The sequence below is a fragment of the Salvia splendens genome, chromosome 20, assembly GCF_004379255.2.
Source record: "Salvia splendens isolate huo1 chromosome 20, SspV2, whole genome shotgun sequence".
Taxonomy (NCBI): domain Eukaryota; kingdom Viridiplantae; phylum Streptophyta; class Magnoliopsida; order Lamiales; family Lamiaceae; genus Salvia; species Salvia splendens.
Window position 1 is genome coordinate 19,500,817 of NC_056051.1, and position 15,997 is coordinate 19,516,813.

Consider the following 15,997-nt stretch of genomic DNA (forward strand, 5'->3'; position numbering starts at 1 on the left):
TGAGTGGAGGAGGGAGACCGAGAGTGTCAAGAGTGAGGGTGAGAGAATGAGGGAGACCGAGAGTGAGGGTGAGAGAATGAGGGGGAGGGGTGTTTTTTTATGGCAATTGTGTAAATTAGTAAGAAGGGGGGAGGGTAATTAAATTGTCCAAATATGGCAAGTAGAACCGGGACTCCTATTCCCGGACATCCCAAAACAGAAAAACGGGACTCCTATTGCTGGACGGAGGGAGTATTTTTTAATTAAAAGAATTATTTTTTGAGTTGTTGACACTATATACAAGTTGTTGACATTTGATATGCAGACTATTGACATGTGTTGTATAACCATGATGCCAGAACTTGTGTCAAATAAAAAAATTAAGATAAAATAGTTGTTAGTTTTTAATTGAAAGAATTATTTTTGAGTTGTTGACACTTTATACAAGCTGTAGACATTTTGATACAAGTTGTTTAACTGATTAACATTTGATATATATTACATACTGCAGGCTTTGTTGACAAGCTATTGATAAGCTGTTCACATTTTTATATAATTTGTTGACATTTGATATGAAAGCTATTGACATTTTAACGTTTGTTGTTGACATCGTAGTTGACATAATGTCTCTGTGTTGACATCGCGCGAAAATTATGAATGAGTGGCTGAAAATGCATCTTAGTTATATATATATCTATATATATATATATATAGGTGTGATCAAATACAAACTCTCTATAATACAAACTATACAAATTGATGTCAATGGAGTGTATAAATTCTGTCAACGGAGGCTGATGTCAACGGAGTGTACAAATTCTGTCAACGGGGGCTGATGTCAACGGAGTGTACAAATTCTGTCAACGGGGGCTGATGTCAACAGGGTGTACAAATTCTGTCAACGGGGGTATACAAATTCTGATTGTTCGATGTCAACGGAGTGTACATATTTGTAGGAAATGTTGACATTAGAAAAATCTCTTATATTAACCGTTGATTAATTGTATTAAGCGAGTAGGATTAAAGTTTGTATAGTTTGTATTATAGAGGGTTTGTAGTTTATCACACCTATATATATATATATATATTCATTTCCTTTTTGTATATTATTTGTTCTATTGTTTTTTTATTCTCAGCCCCACAATTTATATGTATATATATATATATAGGATTATTACTACTATATACAATACTAATTCAACTTAAAGCTATATTTATGAATTATTTTTTTTATAACTTTTTATACCTTATTTTGACATTTTCTTTTTTTCTAATACTATTTTTGCAGCAAATTTTCTTCGATTATCTCTCAAATTCAAATATCTCCTACTAGTCCTTCAATTTTTGATAATTGGTCTTCGTCTACATTAATTTAGTAAAGATTAAGAATGATATAGGGAAATTTTAATAAAAATAAAAATAATAAATAAAAATATTACTCTCTCCGTCCCATAAAAATATGACAATTGATATGTCACGGGAATTAAGACAAAATTGGTAAAGTAAGAGAAAATAGGAGAATGATGTGGTAAAGTAAGAGAGACGAGTAGAATGGTATGATAAAGTAGTGTTAGTCGATAGTGAGACCTGCATAATTAAATTGATATAACTTTCTAAAAATGAAATGCACATATTCTTATAGGACAGATAAAAATGGAAAGTGCACATTTTTATGAGACGGAAGAAGTACTATGGAGTTTAAGCCTTATATACCCCAAATGATGCGTCTGCCATTGATAGTGAAGCAGCATTTACCAACTAAGTCTGACATTTCAGCATCTCAATATTTGATCCACAACGATTTGAACATTTTTTGATAAAATAAAGCATAAATTATTTTTGTGAAGAAAAAAAATGTAAAACATAAAATTCAATATTTCCTTAATTAAAGTTGGAATAACAAAAAAGAGGTGAAGTTAAAAGTCTCAATTGATGGATCTCGAGTGGGCCTTTCCAAACCCATATTACACGAATCGGCGCATCAGTCGGCCCAGCTTATTACGACAACGAAAATTCACAATAAATTCCAAGAAAACGACGTCGTTATGCAATCAATCCGCCAGGGGTAAATACGTAACTGCATTGAACACGACAACGTGGATCGCAGTAGGCTCAATCCAAAATCCCTAGAAAAGGAAAACCGCACTTTCTCGTTTCGTATTCTCTCTCTTCAACTTCTCACTCTTCCTGAACTCCACGGCGTAGATCCGAGGAGTTTTGGAATAAAGTCGACGCTTCAACCAAAAGCGCTAAAGCTCTCGCTTTCTTGTCTCTCAGATCCTCGTTTGTGATTTCAGGTAGCTTACTCGAGCAGATGGTAGCATCTACACAAATTTTTACGTGATTTCTTACTTCTGTGTTTTTACTTAGTCATGTCTTTTGTGGTGCGTGGATGATCTTTTTGAATTGATCGCTTCAATTGGTGTAGCTTTAGATGTGAGAGCGCTTTGTTTATTTTGTGTTGTTTTTGAAGTTGTAGTTGAGTATTATGAGGGGTATTTGTTTTCCTTTTTCATGTGTATATAATATAGTTTTGTTGGGGGATTGAAAACGTTATGCTATGTTTTTCCTTTTTTATTTCCTTTTTTCTTGCTTTATCTGTTTAGCAGTAGCTTCAACCGTGTAATTATTGTATTTGTGAGGAATTAGGCATCAAAATTCTGTTGTTCATGGCAATGATTGATGTAACTGCTTATTATCCTTGTGTGTTGAATTTGGTAACTTTGCGAAGAGAACTTCTGCTCTTCATTAGACTACTAGAGTAACTGTTTTGCTAAAGGAGCATGATTGATGGATAACAATTTTATTCCGGTGCCACTTGATATAAATTATAATTGAACAGACAGCTTCATTTAATGCTTCCGTTATGTGTTATTCTACTGTCTAACTGCTCCTCATATGATATAATGTGGTGTTTTTGTTAAGTTTTCTTTTTTCCGTAACTGCAAGACTTTTCAATAGTGGTAAACATAACTTATCATTTGATGATATTTCTTCCAGTTTTTGCAATCATGGCTGGAATGGCTCCTGAAGGCTCTCAATTTGATGCTCGTCACTTTGATGCTAAGATGACTGAGCTGTGAGATCTTAGCTTCTTTTGTTGTTTTATTTTGTATTGGATAGTGAAAGTTATACAGTTTTTTTTGTGACCGTCTAAGTCTATGATGCAGACTTGGAACTGATGGTGGTGAAGAATTCTTCACTAGTTATGATGAAGTTTACGATAGCTTTGATGCTATGGGCTTGCAGGAGAATCTACTTAGGGGCATCTATGCCTACGGTACTTAAACGATTTTGAATCAGAGATATATTGTACTTTATTCAAATTAATTTACATTGAAGTTTCATTTAGGGGGCTTTAGTTGTATGTATGTGCATAAATGGGTTTTTGACTGGGCTGGCTGGAAGTCATAAAGTTTTAGTAAGATGGGTGTATGCTATTAATTACTTTCTTTCTATGCTTGAGAATTTTCTTTGGAAAATGTATGGAGTTGCTCTTTTTGTTAGGTTTTGAGAAGCCCTCTGCGATCCAGCAAAGAGGGATTGTTCCTTTCTGCAAGGGGCTTGATGTGATTCAGCAAGCTCAATCTGGGACTGGAAAAACTGCAACCTTCTGCTCTGGGATTCTGCAGCAGTTGGACTACAATGTGGTTGAATGCCAGGCTTTAGTTCTGGCACCCACTCGTGAGCTTGCTCAGCAAATCGAGAAGGTCATGAGAGCACTAGGTGATTATCTTGGCGTTAAGGTTCATGCTTGTGTTGGAGGTACCAGTGTTCGTGAAGATCAGCGTATTCTCTCTAGTGGAGTTCATGTTGTTGTCGGCACTCCTGGTCGTGTTTTTGACATGCTGAGAAGGCAGTCTCTGCGCCCTGATTATATTAAGATGTTTGTTTTGGATGAAGCTGATGAAATGCTTTCCCGGGGTTTCAAGGATCAGGTTTACTTCGTATTTTTATCTGTATTTGTGGGCATTAACGGTGAACCTAACTTGGTCGGGTGGATTAGGATACCAAGTAGAGATAGTTGCTGTAGAACAGAATTGCGTAAAATACAGCTTTTCTTTGTATTTGACTGTCCATAAATAATGCTGTCAATTTGCACAGGCTGCTTTCTTTGTGAATTTTGCCTTATTCACTCCATGCGCCTTATCTACCATATTTTATTTTTTTCCTGCATTTGACTTCACGATTAGTGTATCTGAGCTCTATTTAGTTCATTGTTTTATTACTAACAAGTGGACTGTGTTCATCCAGATATATGATATCTTCCAGTTGCTGCCACCTAAGATTCAAGTTGGTGTGTTCTCTGCAACCATGCCCCCAGAGGCCCTTGAAATCACAAGGAAGTTTATGAACAAGCCTGTCCGCATTCTTGTCAAACGTGATGAGCTAACACTCGAGGGTATCAAGCAGTTTTATGTCAATGTTGACAAGGAAGAGTGGAAACTTGAAACCCTGTGTGATCTTTATGAGACCTTGGCTATCACTCAGAGCGTCATCTTCGTTAACACTAGGCGTAAGGTTGACTGGCTCACTGACAAAATGCGCAGCCGTGACCATACTGTCTCTGCCACCCACGGTGACATGGACCAGAACACTAGAGATATCATCATGAGAGAATTCAGATCTGGTTCCTCCCGAGTCCTCATCACCACCGATTTACTAGCCCGTGGTATTGATGTCCAGCAAGTCTCTCTTGTGATCAACTATGATTTGCCGACTCAACCTGAGAACTACCTGCATCGTATTGGACGAAGTGGGCGATTTGGAAGGAAGGGTGTGGCCATAAACTTTGTTACCAAAGATGACGAACGCATGCTTTTTGACATCCAGAAGTTCTACAATGTGGTAGTTGAGGAGCTGCCGGCGAATGTTGCAGACCTCCTGTAAGCAGTTTTTGAGGCCCAGAGGTTAATTCTCCTTGTTTTAAGTAAGTTACAATCTTATTTCGTAGGCTAGTTTATATATGTTACAGTCTAAGTTCAAACTACTGTTTTACAATGGTTTTTGCTTTGTATTTTAATGTCTAAATAACTCCAGTTTGTATGATGATGTGGTTTGGTGAGTCTTTGGAGTTGTGAGGTTGTGTTGTTGATTTTGGGGCCATCCTTTTTCTGTATGAACAGATGACCTCATCTTGTTCATTCTTAAATGTTACTTTCATCTGCATTAAGCTTTGTTTTTTTGCTTGGCATTGTGTTTCTGTATAAACAGAAGAGCTTATCTGAGGATGAAGAACACTATATAGGGTATATGCAATTCAATGCAATCATACAACATCTCACCTAAAGAGTTTATGGATGGTGGTAATTTTTGTTTTGAAATAAACTGTGTTTTAGTGCCATTTTTATTTTTGCTATATATGGATATGTTCGTAGTTATTGAGCATGTTTTAAGAACTTTGTTTATTGGATGAAGAAAACTTCTCATTCAATAAGGTAGACTGAGAGTTCTCCTAAATTGCTAGTGTGCGAATACTATGTATTTTCGACGAAGAATTTTGTTGTGAGATAGAACAATAATCCCTTTGTAAAATGCTTCTTGGATAAATAAATTGAAAGTTTTGAGTAAAACCAGTATATACACTCCATATGTGTAATCAGATCAAGCTTAGCCGAGCTCTATTAAAACCTAAACAACTTTTATAACATTTTTATCAAATTAATAAGTTTATACTCTTGTCCTTTAAAAACAGCAACTTTTAAAATGGCATAGATTTTCTAATACGCCATACAACAAATATATATTTTTAGGGGACACATTAGAAAAAAAGAAGAATTTTCAAGAGAAAAACGAAATATTGCATGTCAATGGAATATCAAAATTGTCAAAGGCGAAGTTATGAGTATTTATTGCTGGAATAAAACAACGGAGAGTCTGATAATCGACAGGGATCTTCGCTGCGTGTCGAAATCCACGCATACTTCCCCTTCATTTATGTGCAATTGCATCGATCTCTGCACGCAGAAATATAGAACAAACTAGTTAATAATAATAATCAGGGAGACATGTGGGAATCGATTTGCTTAACGATTGCGGCTTCAGCCGGAATCAGCATTGGCAAAGTGCTCCAGAAAAAGGGCACCCTAATTCTCCCGCCTCTCTCCTTCAAGCTCAAGGTATTCTACTGTTGCTGTTTTCTGGTTTTCCGTGTAATTGATTTTGGATGCATAAATTGGGGTGAACAGAGTCGTTTATCTGTTAATTGGATTTTTGGGCATCTAAATAAATGTGATCTTTTTATCGATTGCCTTTGCATTGTATTGAATGAGCTAATTAATTAGATGCGTGCGTAATTCCATATGTTGAAATGTACTTATTTTGTGTGAAAACTTTGATTTTTAAATTTATTCTCGTTTTCTGGGATATTTTCCTTTATAATTTGGCTCTGCATCTTTGTATGTACATTGTTGGTATACTTTTGTAATTGCCAAAACCCCTTGTTTAGAAAATGAATGGAATTCTTACAGTAGAAATCTTACTCTTTCAGTTGTGTTAAGCTGAATGCAAACTGATTATATCGATCCATCGATTATAGGGAGACTCTCGATGAATGACCGGGGACCATTGGTGATCTCTACTGTAATAAATGTCCAAGTTTATAGTACTTATTAATGTCACATTTATTAGCTTTAGCCTGTCTTTGATGAAATTCTTCCCAAGTATGTTCCAACTGCGAAAATAGGCAACAAGTATGTTGATGAATATATTCACGACGCATCTGATTCAAATTGAAGCAGATTAGTTATGATAAGGGGATCTGTATTTACAGGTGATAAGAGCATATGCTTCTAACAGTCCTTGGATAATCGGCTTCTTGATGGATATTTTTGGGGCCATCTTGATGTTGCTCGCACTATCTCAGGCTCCGGTAAGATCTCCGAACCTATACATGTTCATTCATTTACAGAGACTGTAGATCATGATGGTGGCTCGTATATTGAAATTTTGTGAATGTAGGTATCGGTGATTCAACCTGTTTCTGGCTGCGGGCTTGCCATTCTCTCAGTATTTTCTCATTTTTATCTGAAGGAGGTCATGAATGCAATCGACTGGATCGGAATTGCTTTTGCTGGTATTGGCACTATAGGTAATGTAAGTCGATATATTATTCATATCTCTATGTTTTACGACCCTGTCTCTGATTTGTTGCGTTCTTCGCATCCAGGTGTTGGTGCTGGAGGAGAAGAGCAAAAGTCATCATCCATCTCAGTTATCTATTTACCATGGCTCGCATTTGTTGTTGTGCTTGTGTTTGTAGGTATCTTACCTTATTCTTTTAATTGGCATTGCTGGTTGATGTCGGGTAATGTTGAAAATATTATAAACATGCCTATCTGGTATTCAAAAGTCGAATATTACTGAGTTTGCTTGATTTTTCATAGGCACCTTTATCGTACTATGATTCTGGTTCGACTATCATTATATGGTTGTTCCTTTTTTGTTTGGTTCCAATGATATGCTCAAAAGTTGTTTCTTTTGACTTCCCTTGTAACACAGCCATCCCACGTGAGTACTCGATGGTTTACCATTAACACCTTGAATTGTTTGTACATTTTAGGTTCTTCTTAATGGATGGCTTCGTGTTTATAGAAGGCAGAGAAGAGAACATGAGTTGGTATAGTTAGGCATTATGATTAAAGATATCGTCTTAATGAAGTGCTATATTAGTCTCATGGGTCTGAATCGTCTGCTTTTCGACCTTGCAGATGCAATACGAAGTGGTTGAGGAAATCATTTACGGCTTGGAGTCCGGCATCCTATTTGGGTAAGTCTCTTGAACTCAACCAATACATGTTTCTTCGGATTCTTCTAATACTTGTCATCTTACGAGAAAAAACTCACGAAATGCAATTGCAGGATTGCATCTGTAATATCAAAAATGGGATTCTTGTTCTTGGAGCTAGGATCTTCCAAGTTATTGCTTCCCGTTTGTGTCTCGATCAGCATAACGTGCAGTGCCTCTGGATTTATTTACCAGGTAAACCGAACACCACCTGATTTTGATTTTGCACATTCGATCAGAGAGTCTCTTTGAAATTCTAGATTACCTCGTTGTTTCATAAGTATAACTTATTCTTTGTTTTTGCTATTGTAAACAGACACGTGGTTTGAAGCACGGAAGGGCAATCGTCGTGTCCACATGTGCAGCTGTTGCCTCGATCGTGACTGGTGTGCTTGCCGGCATGTTTGCACTGGGCGAACAGCTGCCTTCGGCCCCCACATCTCGCCTATTGCTTCTCCTCGGATGGTATCCAAATCCACATTCTCTCATCTCTCGTGTCTCTCTCTCTCTTTTGTTCGGACTCCTTACATTGTTAACTCCGCCTCGTGCAGGCTCTTCATCATCCTCGGAGTGATCCTGCTGGTATCTTCGTCGAGGTTGATGCAACACCTCCGGAGGCTGTGGAAACGCTTTGCACGAGGCGGGATCGAGAGGAGTTTCATCCAAAGGCAGTGGAGCTCGGCCCGTGCAAGGGACACAATTTTGAAATAGCTACAGCCTAAAAATCATTATGGAGAATGTAATTTTATTTTTTCAGACCACGATTATTAAATATTGCTTATTGTTAATTAACGAGGAAAAGGGAAAAGGGAAAAGGGAAAAGGAAAACAGATATAGAGTACCACAAATACAAAGATTTCTTGAATATCCAATTGATTATTGAATCCATTATATATATAATATTTGAAATGTTTACAATGACTAAACAAAACAAAATCAGGTCACGTACTCTACATATGTCGGTTTCTCACAAAATAACAAAAAAGGCTTAATTAAATAGTATCATAGATTTTCTTTTTTAAGTACAAAATCTGATTTCCTTTTTGACGTTACATTCTTTAATATTGGGCCAAATTATAGTACTACAAGATTGCTATACAAAAATCCGACCATTATAATATTTTTACATTATTTATCAGTTCTAATATAAAATTACAATGCCTAACTTCCTAGCAGTGGCTGTGATAAAACATGAACATACAATAAATTATTTTACAAAATAAATACAATAAGATTTTAATAATATAATTTAAAATTATTTTATATTAATAAAATAAAATAATATTTTAATAAATTAATTTAAAATTAAAATAATAGAATTAGTGTAATAGCATCCACTACTGGGCTATCAGCCATAGCAGGGGATCCAAATCCCTTATTAAGTTAAGCGGAATTTGTCATAGATAGGGAGTATTAATGACTTATTTTTGCATGCTTAGTTAATTTTATAAACTACTATTCCTCCGTCCCATCACAAGTGATCAATTTTCCATTTTAGGTTGTCCTATCATAAGTGATCAATTTTCTTTTTTAACAAAAGACAAAACTTTAAACCTCTATTACTTTATTCCATCTCTATTACTTTATTCTCTTTTTCTTACTTATTCTCTCTTATCTCTCTTACTTTTCCTCTCCACTTTAACTCAGTATATATTATTTTTTAAAATTCCATGCCGTAAAGAAATTCATCACTTGTAATGGGACGGAGGGGATACTATTTATTACGAAAATATTTTTTCAACGAAAATGACTAATTTTAGCCATCAAAATTGAATGTTGTAGCTGAAATAAAGGCCCTAGCTTTCACCTGAATTCAAGCAATCCTCATCGAGGAAGTAAAAACCAAAAACAACAATTTCCATAACTCTAAAAAATAATTGAAGTCATTTCTATATCTCCCACACAATTAATCAATCCAAACTTTTGTCGACGCTAAAAAAAAAACTCTAGTGTCACCGGCTGCAAATTCCTGAAACTTTCCCCCCTTTTTCCCCTCTAAACAAATGGGGAGAAGAAAAAAATCCGTAGGTTGTTCAAATATAAACTCTTTCTCATCTTACTTCTTTATTATGACAGAAAAAATTAAATATGATATTTTCTTATACCGATATTTTTTCAAACAGTTTCATACTTTTGCGGCGTTCTTTTCCGCAAGAGACCGCCCGCGGTGGAGGATGACGACGGCGGCAGCGAGGAATACCCCGATCCCTCGACCGCAAGCTCCGACGGCGTCCGCGGCGACGGCCCCATGATGCCGGAGGATGCGGCCGCGAAGCCATGCAGCCCCGAGCAGACGATGTCGCTGCCCATGCCGCCAGGAAACCGCCACATGCGGACGGCCTCCTGCAGCCTTAACCTCCACCACCGCCGCGTTAGCTCTGGCGTCTCGAGGCTCGTGTCGAGCATAAGCCTCCGGGGTGGCGGTGGTGGGGCCACGGAGAAGCCTTCTCCCCGGGTAAGGGAGACGGCGCGGATTTTCAAACACGAGGATTCGGTGTGGAAGAAGACTATAATATTAGGAGAGAAATGTAGGGTTCCCGACGATGACGACGAAGACGATGTTAAATTATTTGATGAGAAGGGGAATAAGATTATTACGTACCATCCCAAGTCGCATAGCGGATTGTTACAATATTCTAGGCAGAATACATCTTTAGATGCGGACCATGATTTTAGGACAAACTTGAAGTTGTAGATGCATTGTGTTGTGTTGTGTTGTGTATATACATTTTCATGTCATCATAATTTTTGTATTTGGAATTTTGGTTGGTGGTTTGGATCATAATTTAGATTTCATTTGGATATTGATTTTTGTTAGTTGAATTTGAGATTAGAAAAGGAAAGGCGATTTTTCTAACGATTTTCATTTGTTAGTATCCGAGTTTTGATTTGTTTTACTAGTATTTTTCATTTTAGACAAAATCTGAGTTGCATATAAATGTTGTGTTTTTTTATAGGGTAAACTGCTTTAAAAGTTATGAACTTTGCCCAAAGTTTGGTTTTTCCCATCAACTTTAAAAGTTGCATGAAAAGTCATGATTTTTACCAGGTGTTGCATATTTCCCATCCGACCCGACCCAGTAAATTTCCGGCGCAAACTAATTCTACATGGCTTGCCTGAGGCGTAACATGGCATATTTTCCGTTGGCGGCGTCGCAGATCGGGAATTGCAAACAGGAACGGGAATCGCGAGCCCTAAATCGTGTGGTCGTTTAATTCAATCGAGCCCTAAATCTCAAAATTTGGTTTAATTTAATTCAATCTGCATAAAACGACGTCGTTTTTAACAGTTCAAAACAATGTTGTTTTATGTACCGCGGGAAAAATATGTCCTGTCACACCTCCGACAAGCCATGTAGGATTACTTTGCGCCGGAAATTTACCGGGTTGGGTCGGATGGGAAATTTGCAACACCCGGTAAAATTCATGACTTTTCATGCAACTTTTAAAGTTGATGGGAAAAACCAAAATTTTGGCAAAGTTCATGACTTTTGAAGCAATTTACGCTTATTTTGGTTAGGTAAAAAGATTTGTCCTATAATTAATCACACTTAGTGTTGATTATGTATAATCACTGCAAAACAACGACTTCACTGATTAATCCTTTTTTAACAGCTCCGTAAGAGGTGTGGTGATCATTGCATACTGAGCTATAAAATGGTGGTAATAGCTTGTAAGGCCGAGAAATCCCCTCAATTGTTTCATCGTCTTGGGCGTAGGCCAAGCTCCGATGACCTCTATTTCTGCTGAGTTAGCCTTGAGTTGTGCCATAGTAATCACATGCCCTAGATAGTCCATCGTGTCCGCTGCAAAAAGTGCATTTGGATAGCTTCACGAAAAATTTATGGACAGCCAAGAAAGCAAGGACCATAGTGATGTGTTTTGCATGAAATTGCAATGTCACACTCTATATGAGATATTCTCAAAAAGAACAATGTTGGACTTGCGAGGTAGCGGTTGGAATATGCTATTAATGGTTGCTTGGAATTTAGAAGGTGCGTTTGTGAGACCATAGTGGCACTACCAAAAACTCAAAGTATCCTTCATAGAGACGGAGCTACGGTGGGGCTAGGGGGCCATTGGGCCCAGGAACTTGAATGATATTGTTGGTGATCCGGGAAAACACAAGTCAATTAAAGAGTTGGATGTTTCAATTCGAGATAGAGTACGAAGAGAGTACTTGAATAAGGGCCCTTGTCAACCAATTGGACATAAGTATGAAAAAAAGAAATATTGTAATCAAGAAAGAAGTTTTCAAGGTATTTGGTTTAAAAGGTATACATGGTTAGAGTATAGTGTATCAAAGGATGCAACCTTTTGCTTTTGGTGCTACCTTTTCAAGAAATCAGATAAAAGAGGTCGACAATCTGATGCTTTTACAAAGTCAGGTTGTAGCAACTGGAAAAATGCATTAGAAAGATTCAATTATCATGTTGGAGGCGTAAATATTTGTCATAATAATACTAGAATTCAGTTCGAAGCTTTTCAAGATCAAAGGAACAGTGTGGCAAGTATATTACGGTCAAATACCCGTGAGATGGAAGTTGCATATCGCATTCGGTTGACAGTCTCATTGAATGTGACTCAGTTTCTCTTAAAGCAAGGGTTATCTTTTCGTGGACATGATGAGTCCAATAGTTCTTCAAATTGAGGTAATTTTATTGAGTTGCTTCTATGGTTTAGTGAACTTAACGATGATGTATCCAAAACTTTGTTTGCAAATACTCCTGCTAACAATCAAATGAATTCACCATGAATTCAAAAGGAATTAGCAAACGCTTGTGCTTCAGAGGAATTAGCACACTTGCCATAGTTAATGATACTGGAGATTAGTGGAAGAGGTAAAAATCAAGAAACTAGTTTGGTAAGGCCTGGAGACACTCGTTGGGGCTCACATTACTTTACATTGCTTCGTCTATGCTCTATGTAGTCTTCGGTTGAGAAAGTGTTGGAATTTGTACGTGACGATGCTACTCTCCGTGATAACAGAAGTACCACTGAAGAATTGATTGAAAGGATGGATAACTATGAGTTCGTTTTCACTTTGCATTTGATGAAACATTTATTGGGAATAACCAATGAATTATCCATTGCCTTGCAAAAAAAAGATCAAAATATTATTAAAGCCATATATCATTGATCCAAAGTGTGAAACATCAGTTGCAAAGTTTTAGGGAGAATGGATGGGAAGACATACATGATCAAGCAACAAAGTTTTGTGAATTGCATAATATTTCACAAGTTGATATGGATGAAATTATACCACGCCGTGGTTATAAGAAGTGTGGAGCAGAGTTGATCACGAATTTGCATCATTATCGTGTAGAGATTTTTAATCAGGTACTATAATATTCATATTCATGTCTTCTATACACATATATATATATATATATATATAGGGGTGCGTTAGAATGATAACCATATTTATGGTGATAACCTAATAACCTATCATTTTATGGGTCAAAAATATCATTTTTACTAAAAATGATATTTATACACTATAAAATGATATTTTTTCAGCATGCATAGAATGATACTTTTAATCCATAAAATGATATTCTATTTTATAAAATGATATATTTCGTCCATAGAATGATAGGTTATCAGGTTATCACCATAAATATGGGTTATCATATGATCACATCCTTATAATATATATATATATATATATATATATATATATATATATATATATATATATATAGGGATGTATTCATTTCCTTTTCCTATATTTCCTCCTTTTTCCTTCTTAATATCAGCCATTAGATTAGAGAAATGGACGGTCAAGATCAACATTGGGTAATTAATCCCGTGTTGCATTATTTGTCCTATTTTGTGCATTATGAGGGTACAATAGTAATCTAATCTAGGCTGGAAACCGCTACGAATAATGCACCACATGGTCACGAGTAATGCATATAATTGCCTATATAATGCACAATATGTGAACTGCAATGCATACGAACAAGATGTGCTGTGTTATGATGTTTGACACACGTTTCTTGTTTCCCCTAAGGGTTTAATAAGCTTAGGGGCTAGGGTATAGTACGTAGACATTACTAAATACACGTATGTAATCTTCAATCCGTTGATTAACCCATATACACAATACCTCTAATAATGCATAATATACTCAGATAATGACAATTAACAGCTACATAATGCACTACCTAAACCAAATAATGCACATACGTATATTCCAATAACAACAATTTGTTAGTAATGTCTACGTACTATACCCTCGCCCCTAAGCTTATTAAACCCTTAGGGAAACAAGAAACGTGTGTCAAACATCATAACATGGTACATCTTATTCGTATGCGTTGCAGTTCACATATTGTGCATTATATAGTCAATTATATGCATTACTCGTGACCATGTGGTGCATTATTCGCAGATACCAAAATGTGGCAGTTACTTTTCCGTCAAATGTCAATAATAACCTTGTAATGCATACAACCACCTTCTATAATGCAACACGAAACCAGTTTTATAGAATCAATCTGATCCGTTGATGCCTTAGATCTAACGTGTAATATTAAGAAGGAAAAAAGATCTAACATGTGAAAAGGAGAATAACGCTCCCCTATATATATATATATATATATATATATATATATATATATAGGGGAGCGTTAAAATGATAACCATATTTATGGTGATAACCTAATAACCTATCATTTTATGGGTCAAAAATATCATTTTTACTAAAAATGATGTTTATACACTATCAAGATGGAAGGAAATACAACAAAACAATCAAGAGAGGTGAATACTTCATTGTTGTTGATTCATAGATTGTAATTTTTGTAAAAATCATGGATTAAATATGCCCAGTCAATGGATTTTGACCAAATAATAAATGTGACGAGACATTTAATTTTGTGAAATTAAATGATATAGCGTCGATCTACATTTTACGTAGATAAATGTAGTATATTCACTTTCTCAAATCTGATTTCCAGTGAGTGAGAAATAGTGGATTAAAGTTGGGCATAATTAGCTTTTAATTAAAGCTTGGAGTTTGAGCTTAGGGAATAATTAACTAGTGTTTATTATCCCACATTGGAGAAGTAACACATCTTTTAATGTGTTTAAATTAAGTGACTTTATGCTACTTAATAATTATAGTGGACCAAGATGGGTGAAAGAGCCCACACGCGTGCGCACCGCCGCCGCCGCGCGCCCGTGCCCGTGCCCGTGCCCGATCTCGGACTTGGACTTGGATCTTGGCAATTGGTCTTTGGGTGGTCTTTGGGCTTGGGTCTGGACCATTACTAATCTTTTTAGACCAAGTTGTAGCATCCAAGTTTATGGACTACAAGATGGTCGATTCTCGACCCATCATGGAGCAAGTTCAAGAGCTCCAAATGATCATCCACGCATTAGTGGCTGAAGGGATGACCTTGCCTGACAAATTCCTAAGGTGCACGATCATTGACAAGCTTCCTCCTAGTTGAAAGGACTTCAAGAGCTATCTCAAGCACAAGCGAAAGCAGATGACCCTTGAAGACTTGATCGTGAAATTACGCATTGAGGCTGATGTGCGCAAAAGCGACCAAAAGGCTAAGGGCTTCACCCCACTTGAAGCCAAAGCCAATCTGTTGGAGCGGGGCGGTCCCTCCAACAAACGCCCTTGCCCAAATCGTCCAAATGACAAAGGGAAGGGAAAGCAGCCTACAAAGAAGTTTGAAGACGATTGCTACAAATGTGGCAAACCGGGCCACTTTGCGAAGGACTGCCGCAGCAAGAAGAAGAAGCCGACTGCCCACGTCGTTGAGAAGGAGTTCAAGGACTGGGATGAAAACGACCTCATTGCTGTGGTCACTGAAGAGGTTAACCTTGTTGATAACAAGGGTGGTTGGTACATCGACACCGGCGCTACTGCTCATGTCTGCTCAGATAGGAGCAAGTTAACCTCCTACACTGCTGTTGAAGGGAGGAAGATCAACATGGGGAATCAAGCATCCTCCGAAGTCCTTGGCATCGGAAATGTGATCCTCATGATGACGTCTGGCGTCACAATAACGCTGAAGGATGTGCTACATGTCCCGGACATCCGCAAGAACCTAGTGTCAGGATCAATACTAGTTAATAAGGGGTTTAAACTTGTATTTGAGTCTGATAGGTTTGTATTGTATAAGTTTGGAAAATCCCTTGGGAAAGGTTATGTAACCGACGGACTTTTTAAACTTAGTGTGGCAACTCGCAGTGTTGCGAAGCCTTTGGCTA

General features: G+C 37.0%; 2 protein-coding genes across 2 annotated transcripts; both read left to right on the forward strand.

Annotated features, from left to right (window-relative positions):
* Positions 1-2,097: 2,097 nt before the first annotated feature.
* LOC121782428 (eukaryotic initiation factor 4A-2-like) lies at positions 2,098-5,074 on the forward strand. The gene is made up of 5 exons (XM_042180276.1): positions 2,098-2,276; positions 2,980-3,058; positions 3,150-3,259; positions 3,487-3,917; positions 4,234-5,074. The coding sequence occupies exons 2-5, from the start codon at positions 2,991-2,993 to the stop codon at positions 4,867-4,869; spliced, it is 1,245 nt and encodes a 414-aa protein (XP_042036210.1). The 5' UTR covers positions 2,098-2,276; positions 2,980-2,990; the 3' UTR covers positions 4,870-5,074.
* Positions 5,075-5,218: 144 nt separating this feature from the next.
* LOC121782429 (probable magnesium transporter NIPA9) lies at positions 5,219-8,587 on the forward strand. Its single transcript, XM_042180277.1, has 9 exons — positions 5,219-6,098; positions 6,752-6,850; positions 6,940-7,069; positions 7,148-7,236; positions 7,541-7,597; positions 7,689-7,747; positions 7,840-7,960; positions 8,082-8,230; positions 8,317-8,587. The coding sequence occupies exons 1-9, from the start codon at positions 5,988-5,990 to the stop codon at positions 8,474-8,476; spliced, it is 975 nt and encodes a 324-aa protein (XP_042036211.1). The 5' UTR covers positions 5,219-5,987; the 3' UTR covers positions 8,477-8,587.
* Positions 8,588-15,997: the final 7,410 nt, after the last annotated feature.

Excerpts from the sequence above, each read along its gene's own strand:
- LOC121782428 (XM_042180276.1), top strand. The coding sequence starts at position 2,991 with ATGGCTGGAATGGCTCCTGAAGGCTCTCAATTTGATGCTCGTCACTTT. Across the intron at positions 3,260-3,486 it reads TAGGGGCATCTATGCCTACG|GTTTTGAGAAGCCCTCTGCG; the intron begins GTACTTAAACGA and ends TCTTTTTGTTAG. Across the intron at positions 3,918-4,233 it reads CCCGGGGTTTCAAGGATCAG|ATATATGATATCTTCCAGTT; the intron begins GTTTACTTCGTA and ends GTGTTCATCCAG.
- LOC121782429 (XM_042180277.1), top strand. The coding sequence starts at position 5,988 with ATGTGGGAATCGATTTGCTTAACGATTGCGGCTTCAGCCGGAATCAGC. Across the intron at positions 6,099-6,751 it reads CTCTCTCCTTCAAGCTCAAG|GTGATAAGAGCATATGCTTC; the intron begins GTATTCTACTGT and ends CTGTATTTACAG. Across the intron at positions 7,598-7,688 it reads AGAGAAGAGAACATGAGTTG|ATGCAATACGAAGTGGTTGA; the intron begins GTATAGTTAGGC and ends TCGACCTTGCAG.